Raw genomic sequence first — 12249 nt, 5'->3', positions numbered from 1 at the left:
TTTTCCACAAATTTAATGAAATGTACTTTTCCATACTCTTACGTGATTGTATTAGATCTATTATGTTCTTTTATCTATTATGTGAGATCTATTATGATTTTGAACTAGTTACATGCATTTAGTAAGATTTAAAATAAGCTAATATTAACCATTATTAATTAATTCATTATTTAAAAAATCATGGATGCAAACTATTCACATTTCTGCTAAATTCATTGCAACACCTGTTAAAATCTCACCTTTTTTTCACTTCGAGTGTACATCCCTGAATGATTACTTTATCCTTTCTTGTATATTTATCATTGTTTTGTCTTAAGCATTGAGTGAGAAATTTGTGAATTTCCCTTCAGTAGACATGGATGGGACACTCATGCTGCAGCATCAGAAAATATAGTTTAAACATACTAGGAATAGAATTATTGGCACCTGCTAATATCCTTTTGTGAGGTCCAATTTAGAAATAAACTGGGCAAATCAGTCATTCGATGAGCTCATCCACATGTCCCTTTTATAGAATATCTGTCAAATTGGGAGACCTCATTAAGTTTGCAGAAATCGTTGCAAATTCTTGAAGTGCCGTCAGTTTTTTGGAACCATCCCAATCGGGCTGGACCACAGGCTGCTAGACTCCTCAATGACCCCCAGGTGTAACATCCATTGGACTTCCTCCTCAACAGCCTGTCAGTGAGCCTCTGGTACTCAATAGGGCCGCTGTCTTACCACAACTCCTGCTGGTGTGTGTATATAGTGGGCAATGAGTCTGGTGCAACTTCACCAAAAAACAAGGTGCATGGATGGAGCAAAGTACAAATGAAGTGGGAAAATCCAGGAACTCTTAAATGGAGAATGTTGATTTAAGTAAAACCTCTAATTCTCTAACCCCAGCCAGTGAAAATGATCTTGTATCTGTTGAAAGGTGTTCTGTGTGCCCAAGTGCACAGCCAGGGGATAGGTACAGGCCAACGTCATGACCGCATTCGTCTTGGTCTTTGAATGAATGAATGCTACATTTATATAGCGCTTTTGTGACTACACTCAAAGCGCTTAACACAATGAACAGGGGACTCTCCTCAACCGCCACCAGTGTGCAGCACCCACCTGGATGATGCGACGGAAACCATAGTGCCTTAGTACACTCGCCACACACCAGCTAGTTATAGAGCCAACTAGTGGATGGGGCTTATTAGGAGGCCATGATTGAGAAGGGTCAATGGGGGAATTTAGCCACGAGACAGGGGTTACACCCCTACTCTTTACGAGAAGTGCTCTGGGATTTTTAATTACCACAGAGAGTCAGGACCTCGGTTTAAAGTCCCATCCAAAAGACGGTGCCTTTTTTACAGTATAGTGTCTCTGCCACTATACTGGGGCATTAGAGCTCACACAGGCCTGCTGGCCTCCCTAATACCTCTTCTACCAGCAATCTTAGTTTCCCCAGGATTCCATCCAGGGTTAGGGTTTCTTCCTTCAGTGGGCAACCAGTCTTTGGAACCACCAACAGTTTGTTTATTGCCTCATAATATAGCAAACCTTTTTATGAAGTGAGGGGAAGGCTGAGCACCAGGTTGCTGTACTCCTAAGATTTTAACCTGACACCAGCAATGGTTTAGTCTATCATTTTCGTTGCTCCCAGCAATCGTGACCCAACAGGAAGGGAACGGGGAGAGTCTTCAACACCCTGACCTCCAGGAATCAGTTTCGGCAGAGATGGTAGCAGTAGCCAAGGGTTAACATTGCCTCTGCCAGCTGCCTAACCCACCAGCTCTCTCAGATTGGTGAGGTTTGTCATACCCAATGCTTTGTGTTGTGGACGTGGGAGATCATGGAGAAGTTCTCCATGTCCACTTTTTCTGTGACTTGGACGACATTAGGATATATCTCCCTGGAGCAGCCATAGATGGGATGGCTTGTATGTGGACCAGAACATGAGGGTCATACAGCCACTTGCAGAATTGCTTTGCTGCGCACACTGGGGACAGACCCACCTGTTTGATGAATTTCTGGAATTACCTTCGACCATCATCAGCATGCCCACATTCTCCACGACTGTAACGATTTAAATGTGGAAAACACAGATAATGTGAAATGTGAAGACAATGCCAACAGAGAGTGAATGAAGGGAAAGGTTGGTAGAGTGTGTTTGTGAGCAGGGAAGTAGAGATGAAGGTTGGTCTTTGTGGGTGGTAATGTCTGTGTGGGAAGATGAGTGGATCCGTGTACTGCGTGAGTGGGCACAGTGCTGAAAATTAATCAGCTGCGGTTCAGTCTGTGAAGGAGAACATCAGTCAGGTTTTGGAGTTATCACTCACCTGGCTAGATTGGCCTCAGTGGTTAAATCCTCTTCTGCTGATGAGGCTGATTGTATGCTGATGTGCTGATCATCCCACATGTGTTTTCATCCCGCATGCTGCAGTTTGCTTGAGGCTGGCTAGCAACAACCTACACTTCTATGTATATGGTTATTCCCTCATTTAGTCTGGAACCAACATGGTGCAGTACCTGTTAAAACAGAGGTAGGCGAAACCCTTCACTTTTGTCTTAGAACTTGCCCTTGTTTTTTTGTGGTAGTGAATGGGGAAGGCCCAGAACAGCTGAAGCTCCTTAAGGCTTTGGAGGTTTGTTTCAAGGCATTTTTTAATATTTTGCTTTGACCTCCACTACCCAGAGCAATGTGCCCATGCTTGGGAATTTATGCAGCAGTTATTTTGAGTTGATCTGAAAATGTTTGTTTTTAGTAGCAGTAGTAATCGTATCATTTTCTAAAATAAAGAACCTTTAAAAAGTAGTCTTTTTTTACCCAGCACACTGCTTAATGTATTTATCCCAGCAAGTGAAAATAACCCAGTAAGTTCTTTCCAATAGTTGCCCAGCACTGGGTTCCCAAATAACCCAGGAATGGTCGTTTTTAACCCATCACTTTGGTTGTAAAGTAGGCTTGCCACTGTTTCTAAAATAAATAATTTTAATTCAGATTCATCTTTGAAAGAATCATATTTAAAAGATCTCTTAAAGAATCAATTGCATTAAGATGCAATCTTTGACAAATCAAATTATTTCATCCTGTTACTCAACATGGCATGACCAAACACCCTCCCTGTTGTCATAGTGGAGCAAAGGTGAAAATAAAAATGTTTTGCAATCACGCTCGGCTATAAAGAAACCAGAAACACAGATGATGCTGTTACAACACTATTCACTGGGTTGAAAAAGAACTGAAAAGAAGAGCAGAAACAAAACTGGAATCTTAGAACTTGCATCAAGGTATTGTGCGATTATGATATGTCTTATGATTTATTGTGCATTATTAGATAAAACCAATTTTCCACAATAGCCGTGTGAAGTATGTATCCTTATGATGTGTTTGACTCAACAAAAGCATTTTAGTTTCACAGTATCTTTAAAATCTTTAAAATAATTTATGACACTAACCTGACAAACTTTGGCAAATCCAATAATTATTTCATCTTTAAGTGCTTGTATCAAACCAGTCCCTAATAAGCAGATTGTGCTTGTTTTCGTGAGATGCCTGAAGTTGAGTGGGTTTATGTTAAAATGTGCAAGCACTGAATGCACATGCCTTGATTGTGTGCTCAAACTTCATTTTAGAAATGAATTCATTTTCTTTCAAAGCTGCATGCAATATTGTATGTATTTAAGGTACATACTGTATGTTCATAAGCATTTAATTAGTTCATGTACCTCTGATAGTGGTGTGAGCTGAGGGGGTCACTTTAAAGATTTATCTGCAAAACATAAATCCTATCTTTAATTCCAGCACTATATTCTATTCTTTGGTTAGTTATTTATTATTTGATTTTTAAGTGCCTTTGCACCATGTGTGATTGTGTGTGCGTGGTGTTTTTTCCATCTCTGGGCTTGTCGAGATATGTCAGATGCACTTTCATCAGTTTTCAGTCAGCGATCTGCATCAAATTAAGGAAGAATGTTCTGATTGTCCTACAACATGTCTCCATTTCTTATTTAGTAATTATTTAATGTTTATGTGGGCTCAATGAAAATACTCTGTAACAGCTGTTATACGTATGTCACATTTTCTGTATGCTGATGTGCTGTTTGGGAGGAGTAAAGTTTAGATGGTTTAGAAAGTTTGCATGTGTGACTTGAACAACCAGATGCATTGACAGGACATGCCTAATGTCCCGGAAGCAATCCATCTCGAATGCCTCTTGGAGGATATTTACACGTGCGTTTTTACTGAACGGATAACATCCATTTATAAAAAACATGAAGTGGTCAAGTGTTAATACCCACTGAGAGGCTGCCAGACATTATTGCTCAACATGACCAATCACTTGCCCTACAGTCAGAGTGGAGCAAAAGTCAAAACATGCGTTTTGCAATGACACGCCAAGGCAACAAAGACACCAAACACACATGACGGTTGCAACACTAAACGAACAGAACAGAATCTTTACAGAACTGGAATTTAAGAGCTTTTATTGAGGTATTGTGTGATTATTAGTACCAACTAATAACGCATTAGTGCGCAGTATTATATAGAACCAGTTTTGCAAATGAACCTTTCGCAGTGCCACACTTAAGGGGTTGGGGGGCCACTGGGCTGGACTCATTGTTGGGGCCATATGTACATCGTACATTATTGTGCTGCCATTTCAGATAGAAAATCAAGTTATTTCTAAGAAAACCATAGAAGCACTGAATGAGGGATATAGAGAGACACAGAAGCAGTGCATGTGAGTGAAGAGGATTTCTCTTCCCTCCCCAAAAGCATTCTGCACTCGCTCTGATCGAACTCAGTTCTGTGTTTTTCATGCCCCACTCCTCACTTGTTTCACACCGTGTGAGAGAAAACCCACTCTGAGTTTGCTGAAAGAGACTTGCTCCGAACAAGGGTAAGAACATTTAAAGTAAGAACATATTGAAACTTAATGTCCAATGTTGAGTTCACTTTAAGAAAGATTATAAGCTTGGACAAATATAGCCTACGTACTTCCTTTTATTTGTAATTTTTTTAAATTAATCTCCTTTTCTCCCCAATTTGGAACGCCCAATTCCCACTACTTAGTAGGTCCTCGTGGTGGCGCGGTTAATCACCTCAATCCGGGTGGTGGAGGACGAGTCTCAGTTGCCTCGCTTCTGAGACCGTCAATCGGCGCATCTGATCACGTGACTCGTTGTGCATGACACCGCGGAGACTCACAGCATGTGGAGGCTCATGATACTCTCCACGATTCACACACAACTCACCACACGCCCCATTGAGAGAACCACTAATCACCACCACGAGGAGGTTACCCCATGTGACTCCACCCTCCCTAGCAACCAGGCCAATTTGGTTACTCAGCACACCCTGGATTTAAACTGGTGACTCCATGTGTGATAGTCAGCATCAATACTTGCTGAGATACCCCGACCCCCTGATCGAACTTCTCCCCTGACTGACTTGACCAAGTCATTGAATACATCCTTGAACTTGGATAACAATTGTTGTCTGGTGAAGGGAATATCTGGGCACACATTCAGCATCAAGTTTCCAAACCATTTTGGGCCTGGGGATTTGACCCTGCCAATGCCCTCATCAACACTGAAGCCAGCCTTTACTGTCCGGTTCCTGCTCATCGTGTCCATCGTCCGTCACTGCGTGCAGTCTGCTGAATCAATCAGCCCTCTGCTTGGCATAACACATTGAGCATCAGCTTGTTCCTCTGGTCACAATCCTGGTGATTTGGCTTCTGTGCATCATTCACACTGTTATTGCTGTCAATTGCTTTCATACATTGTTCTGTTGCTTATGCAAGCTGGGATATTCTGCAGCTTCTGGACGCATCAGCTCTCATTCATGCAGCAGACGCCATCTCGCACTTTCATTGGCAATTCATAGAACGAGCCGGCCACGAATCAATGTTGTGGCTGTAGATATGTTGACATTCGTTGCCCATGAGGTGCCTCAAGGCAGCAGCTTCACCTCTTTAGGCTTCATCAAAATATGGTGACAAATGTTTCCTTTGACTTTTCAGTCATGTAAAAGGTTTTAAATAGTCAAGAAACAACATTTATAAAGCATCATTCATAAATAATATAAAATGGTTTGACTCTATATTGTTTTACACTTTTTTTAGAAAATATTTGAGTTTGCCAATTGTCTGGAAAGACCTTTGACTCCATCTTTTACACCTCTTCTATGACCACTACTTTTAACTCGTTTTCTTTTCTCAGAGCAATCATTATTGCAAAGCCTAAGTGTGCAAAAAAGAAAAACAAAATTAAGTAATAATTTGTTCCTTGATTTCATGTCATTGGTGTTATCAATGTTAAAAACTTGAGGAAAACAAGACGTGGAAAAAACTTCCAAGGTCAAAGTTCAGAGGAAGAAGAGGCTGCGCAAATGTGCATCTTAGAGTTATTCTTTTACATCGTAACTAATATTTTCACATAGTTCTTTTAAACTTGTCATTTGTGTTACAAAATAATTTATTGAAAACTATTATTTAATGGTGAGATTTGATCAGTGGTCTGTGATGTGATTGACACCATCTTTTTAAAGAGAATTTGTTACTGGTGTCAACAGTCAAATTGTCCTTTATGAATAAAAATGATGTTAAGAAAGCTTTTATTGAAATTGTTTTAAGAATGATCCAGCCCTTGAATTCCACACTGAGTGTCCCAATTCTTCTGTACCCCCTGTGTTCTGCAAGAATGCTGTTTGAAGCTTATTGTCCGCTTCTGAATAAAGCAAAAGTTAAATGTTTGTGTTGTTTATTCACAGCCACATGGAGTATATTAACAGACCAACAGCTGGCGTGACCATATGACATCAACAGGAACCATCTATGGCATAACAGTTTCTTACTAGGGTGGGATATTCTCCTGCTGCCACTGCTGTAAAATGTTTTAGTTGTTGTTGTTTATTCACGTCTTTATCTATAATTGAATGTTTCATTCATGTTTTTGAAGGTCGCAGGATCTGTACAGCTGTATACAATGGAATATGCCAAGAAATCTCTGGATGTGTTCTCACCAGCCTCCCTTTCCAAGTAACTGTACATTATGTTGTCCTTTATGTGATATTTTTTATTTGATGAGTAGATCATCATTAGATTATACTTCTTTATGTGTGTGTTTGTGTATACAGGTTTTGCTATACTTATGAGGCCAAAATATCCTCAATATTCTCATTAATGCAGTAAAACCCGTCGAACAGGGACTTGTGAGGCAGATCTCAGTAGTAAAAAGAAAAATGTTCAGTTTTAAATCTGCTGATGTGCACAGCCAGGTGTGTGTGTGTGTGTGTGAGTGTGTGTGTGTGTGTGTCTGTGTGTGTGCGTGTGTCTGTGTGTGAGAGAGAACGGTGATCCAATCTCCGACCCCCAGAAACAGGTTTGCAGATTTGCTGAGCATTTCTGTGAGGTCCTGGGGAGGGGAAGTCCCTCAGCCTGGAAAACATTGTGGGACAAAGTGAGGATGACCCTGCTGGGGCTGCGGTGCCACAAATATAGTGTGTATGTATGTACAAATATTGGAGGAAGAAGTCACTCCCTGTGGGTGGCTGGCTGAGGTGCCATCTTTGGAGGAAGTACTGAAGGCGAACCGGAGCCTGAGACCAGGAAAGGCACCGGGCAGAGATGATCTCCCCAGTGAAATGCTGAGGGAGGGTGGCGTTTGTGCACAGACTGCCCTACATGACATCATAGCAACATTCTGAACCACTGGGCAGGTTCCGCAGGACTGGAAGGATGCCCTGGTGGTCCCTCTCTTTAAAAAGGGGGACCGCTCAGATTCTAACAACTATAGGGGCATCTCACTCCTCAGTGTGCCAGGAACGATCCTGGCAAGGATTATTCAACATCGCCTTGCCAGGCACGCTGAGGAGATGCTTGTGGATCCCCAGTGTGGTTTCAGGAAGGGGCGGTCTTGCACGGATGCCATATTCTCTGTCCGTCTGCTACAGCAGAGGTGTAGGGAATTCCAGCAAGACCTACATCTCTGCTTTATTGACCTGGTCAAGGCCTATGATACCATCAGTGGGCCTGGGCTCTGGGTTGTTCTTCATGCTTTCGGAGTCCCAGACCCACTGCTCGCGATCATTAAGGACCTTCATGATGGCGAGCGGGCCCGGGTAAAACTACGTGGCCGGGAGCCAGAGGACATCCCTGTCGCACTCCCAGGTAGTTTTACCCGGGCCCGCTCACCATCATGAAGGTCCTTAATTATTTAATATCTATTTTGACCACGTGGTTCGTGAAGCCTTCAATGGCTGTACTGGAGGAATTTCCATTGGGTACAGATATAATGGGAGGTTGATCGATGCCCGGGTGCGGTCAAGGGATGGCTCCCTATTGGTCAACCACATTATGTATGCTGATGATCTGGTGATTGCTGCTCACTCAGAGGAGGAGTTGGAGGCGCTGCTGATGAACCTGGAGCTTGCCACTAAGAGATGGGGCCTTACCATCAGCCCAACCAAAACTAAGCACCTGCCTGGGTATTATGTACCATTGGACACTCCACCCCCACAGCTCCCAATTGGTGATGGGGCAGTTGTGGAGAGAGTGGAATGTTTTCCATACCTGGGAAGTGTGCTTATGACCACCTCCGGTTTGACAGCAGAGGTCTCACTCCGAATCAGTCGAGCAACATTATCTTGCGTAACGCTGTGTGGAAGCTACCCGGTTTGTCACTCCGCACGAAGTGGTAGCTTCAGGTATTCTCGGCCACGGTCATTCCCTCCCTTCTCTATGCTTGTGTGGACCCCCCTAATGGAACATCTTTGCCGGTTAGAAACATTTAGGCTGGCCTGCCTAAGATCCATCCTGGGTTTAACCAGGCTGGATTATGTGAGGAGTTCACAAATCTTTGAAATATGTGGACAAAGTCCCATCGGTGAGCTCCTCCGGCAGGCAAGGTTGCGTTGGCTGGGTCATGTAGCCCGCATGCCCGGCAACCGCATGCCTAAACAGCTTTTGTTCGGCCGGATAGAGGGGGCTAAGCGAGTGCAGCACGGGCTGGAGAAGAGATGGAGTGATGTGGTACAGGAGGATCTGGAGCTGAGTGGACTTGCCGCTGACTGGTACCAGCAGTGTCAAGATCAGTCTCTCTGGAGGAGGCTTGTGAAGGATGCTGCTGGCCAGTTGGAGGCAGTCGCCCTCCAACAACAACGGAGGGCAGAGGAGCGACACTCACAACAATGAGCAGAGCGCCGGGTGGCTAACGCACAGCAAGTTGGCACAGTAGTGGGCACAGGTGGTGCATCAGCCAGTCATCTCAGTCAATCAACCCGTGTCTCCTGTTGGATCTGTCCGGTGACCTCCTGCCAGCGTGTGTTCGACACTTCACGTGGCCTTAACGTGCACATAGTGTGAGTTTGTGTGTGTGTGAGAGAGAGAGTGTGTGTGCTGTGTGTTTGTGAGAGAGATGTGTGTGTGTGTGTGTGTGTGTGTGTGTGTGTGTGTGTGTGTGTGTGTGTGTGTGTGTGTGTATGAGTGTGTAAAACTGAAACTGGGCTTTTAAATGAGATGTTCTGTGCCTGTTTGTGTGTGTCACTGCCCCAGACGCATATTAGTCAGTGCTTCAATGACGCAGCAGCTCTTACCAGGTTGGACTCAGCGCTCCAGACCCTTTCGGGTCATCAACAATGATCGCTCCATTAAGAAAGGCATCATGGCAGATGGCCTGAAAGACCTACAGAACAAGGTGAGAACAGGAAATGAAAATTTACTTTCTCCAAGAGTCTACCAAAAATGACTGTAAGTGTGTCAAATAAATTAAATTACAAAACAAATATTTACAGTACTCTGGATCAAATAATGCTTCCACAGAACCATGTTTTATTTTGCTTCTAGAAAACGTTAAATTCAATATACTCACGGCTTTTCATTAACAACCTGTGAAAATTGTGCTACAATGAAAAATAAAGCTGTCATTATTTATTTTGTAGTGCTGCTTAATTTATTCTTACATTTGAAAAAGTAAATGCTGAATTCATGCCAGTAAAAAACATTCACATCTGCATTGCGTTCTACTGCGTGATTTTCCATTGGAAAGTGAAATGTTAAGCACATATCTTTGCTTTCTTTTGCAATTGATTTGAATATAAATGTGCAGAAATCATGCCACAATGAAATGTAATCACTGCACACATTTACATGCACTTTCTTGTTTATGATTTACTGATTACGCTTAAGAAGCCGACAACGCGTGTGGAATGGCGTTCCTTTATCGGTGTAAGGTCATAAATGGCATAAGAATAAACACATCAACACGGGTACATTTTTGCCCATAACGCTTAACATGTGTTCTCACGGACTCAACCAATGTACGCACGTGTTGAGTGCTTTTACAAACCTCCTCCTGCAAACGTCGACCGGGGAGAATGGGGTGGCGGACACTGCAAAAGGGTGCCCACTGGGAGTTAGGGGGTTTCAGCCCGTGTGTTAATGCGCCCCTGCACACACCACAGACTTCATCCACTTGACAGGGGGAAATACATTTTCAGGCTTTGACATTTCAGTGTCTCTGTCTGCCATGTAGCTCACGTGTGGCTTTTAAAATGAAGGCAAAATCCCGTACATAACAGATGCATTGTCACTGTTAAAATGTAAATTACATTATTTTTATTTTAAATAACATATTGGCACATACTTCAGACACTTAAACCAACTAAAATGGTTAATGGGGTTTTCATATTTGTATTTATTCATTATATTTGATGGGTTTATATCTCTGGCCAACCTTTGTATATCTATATTATGCAAGTCAGTGGGTCCCAAAACGTTCAAGTTCTAAAAAGGACTTAAAGGCAGCATAAAAGAACTTCATACAACTCCACAATTTAAGTCCTTATTCACTATGAATCTTGACAGTCTTGAATGTCTCGATTGGAACATGGTGCAGGCTTCAAGACTGTGATGATTTGGCGCTGCATGCACTTACCAGGTACTTAATATGGTATTACACATCAATAAGTAAAGAGTTAGGGTAAGGGTATGATTGAGGGCAGATTTGTCTTTATCCTCCAGGTGATGAGCGCATTCCACATGCAGTGTTTCAGTGCTTTAGTGCTGGAGGAGGATGGGACTGGAGTGGATACAGATGAATTTTTTCAGACCTTAAAAAACAACACTGTCCTCATGGTCTTAGTGAAAGAACAGAAGTGGACACCACAGAAGGTCAGTGTTTAAATATGTGGTCATTAAACATTTGTTTATCTTGACAAGCGCTGCTCTGCACTTCTTCACTTGTAGCGTTACACATTTGTAACATTTATATTCAAGTGAATTAGTTCAAAAGTTATTTTACTGTTAAGATATAATAAACCAATAAACACCTATTTACAAAAAGGAGAATAAACACAAATTAAATGGATTAGTTATTGAATAGCCACAAACTCTATATCAGCTCTTACCTTAGGGTGTTATTCTGCAACATTACTCTACTTTGTCTCTCAGCTTGTCTTGGTGAATAATCCACTTTTATGTCTCAAATGTCCAGAACAAAATTCTGTTTAGCAAAATAAGTGATGTAAACAAATCATCGTTTGAATATGTTCCTGAATATTGATGATGCAATGTACTACTGAAGCTCTTTCTTATGATACCAAGATCACATTTGTAGTCCATTCAGAGGCCGAGATATTCCACAAAACATGGGGGAAGACTGGGGCTTCCCAAAACAAAATGTATGTCTATAGGCAGAGTCACATGACATTAGGTCCCCTGATTTTCAGATCTGTATGTTGTGATAGAAGCTTATACAGAAAAGGAGGAATGATTAAAGACCTAAAGTAGAGAGATAGAGCAAACAGAGCCTTTTATTACAAGCTTTTGAGATTAAAGAGAAACAATGGGTGAATTTACCCTGTAGGTTCTTGATCGTTAAGACCATCGAAGGGTTAATTACATTTTAATATATTTTAAAATATGCTTACACAAGAACTTGTGGTCTCCTTGCAATACATGAGTACAGCCGAATGATGGATACAAACCAGTCGAGAGCACGAATGTGAGACAATTGTCCTCCGAGGAACCATCTTGAGATTTGACTGTGTCCGGTTCAAGTGTTTTAGGTCCAGAATGGGCATCGTCCCACGATCCTTTTGCCGATCAGAAAATAGCAGATGTAGAAGCCTTTCTGTGCATTTCGCTCCAGCATCTTCTGTATCACACCTTTGATGAGCTCGTCTCACATAGTCACGGTGAAAACAGAACGGCATTGAAGCGAGGTGCTCGCCTCTTGAACTTAAGCATGTAGCCCAGTTCGATTGAGCAGTAC

At 42.3% G+C, this 12249-nt stretch overlaps 1 protein-coding gene across 2 annotated transcripts in view; it reads left to right on the top strand.

Annotated features, from left to right (window-relative positions):
- The first annotated feature begins 3161 nt into the window (after nucleotides 1-3161).
- cidec (cell death inducing DFFA like effector c) overlaps nucleotides 3162-12249 on the top strand; it is a 12629-nt gene continuing 3541 nt past the window's right edge. Inside the window, exons 1-5 of one of the 2 annotated variants that reach the window (XM_052140991.1) lie at nucleotides 3162-3261; nucleotides 6749-6836; nucleotides 6937-7016; nucleotides 9531-9672; nucleotides 10998-11147. In XM_052140991.1, the coding sequence (XP_051996951.1) occupies nucleotides 6964-7016; nucleotides 9531-9672; nucleotides 10998-11147 (345 nt within the window). In that variant the 5' untranslated portion in view covers nucleotides 3162-3261; nucleotides 6749-6836; nucleotides 6937-6963. Of the gene's footprint in view, nucleotides 3262-6748; nucleotides 6837-6936; nucleotides 9414-9530; nucleotides 9673-10997; nucleotides 11148-12249 lie in introns of those variants that run through there. The other variant, XM_052140990.1, reaches the window with a different exon arrangement.

The sequence above is a fragment of the Xyrauchen texanus genome, chromosome 13, assembly GCF_025860055.1.
Source record: "Xyrauchen texanus isolate HMW12.3.18 chromosome 13, RBS_HiC_50CHRs, whole genome shotgun sequence".
Taxonomy (NCBI): Eukaryota; Metazoa; Chordata; class Actinopteri; order Cypriniformes; family Catostomidae; genus Xyrauchen; species Xyrauchen texanus.
The sequence above is the reverse complement of the archived record's forward strand: the minus strand, read 5'-3'. Positions and strand labels throughout refer to the sequence as shown.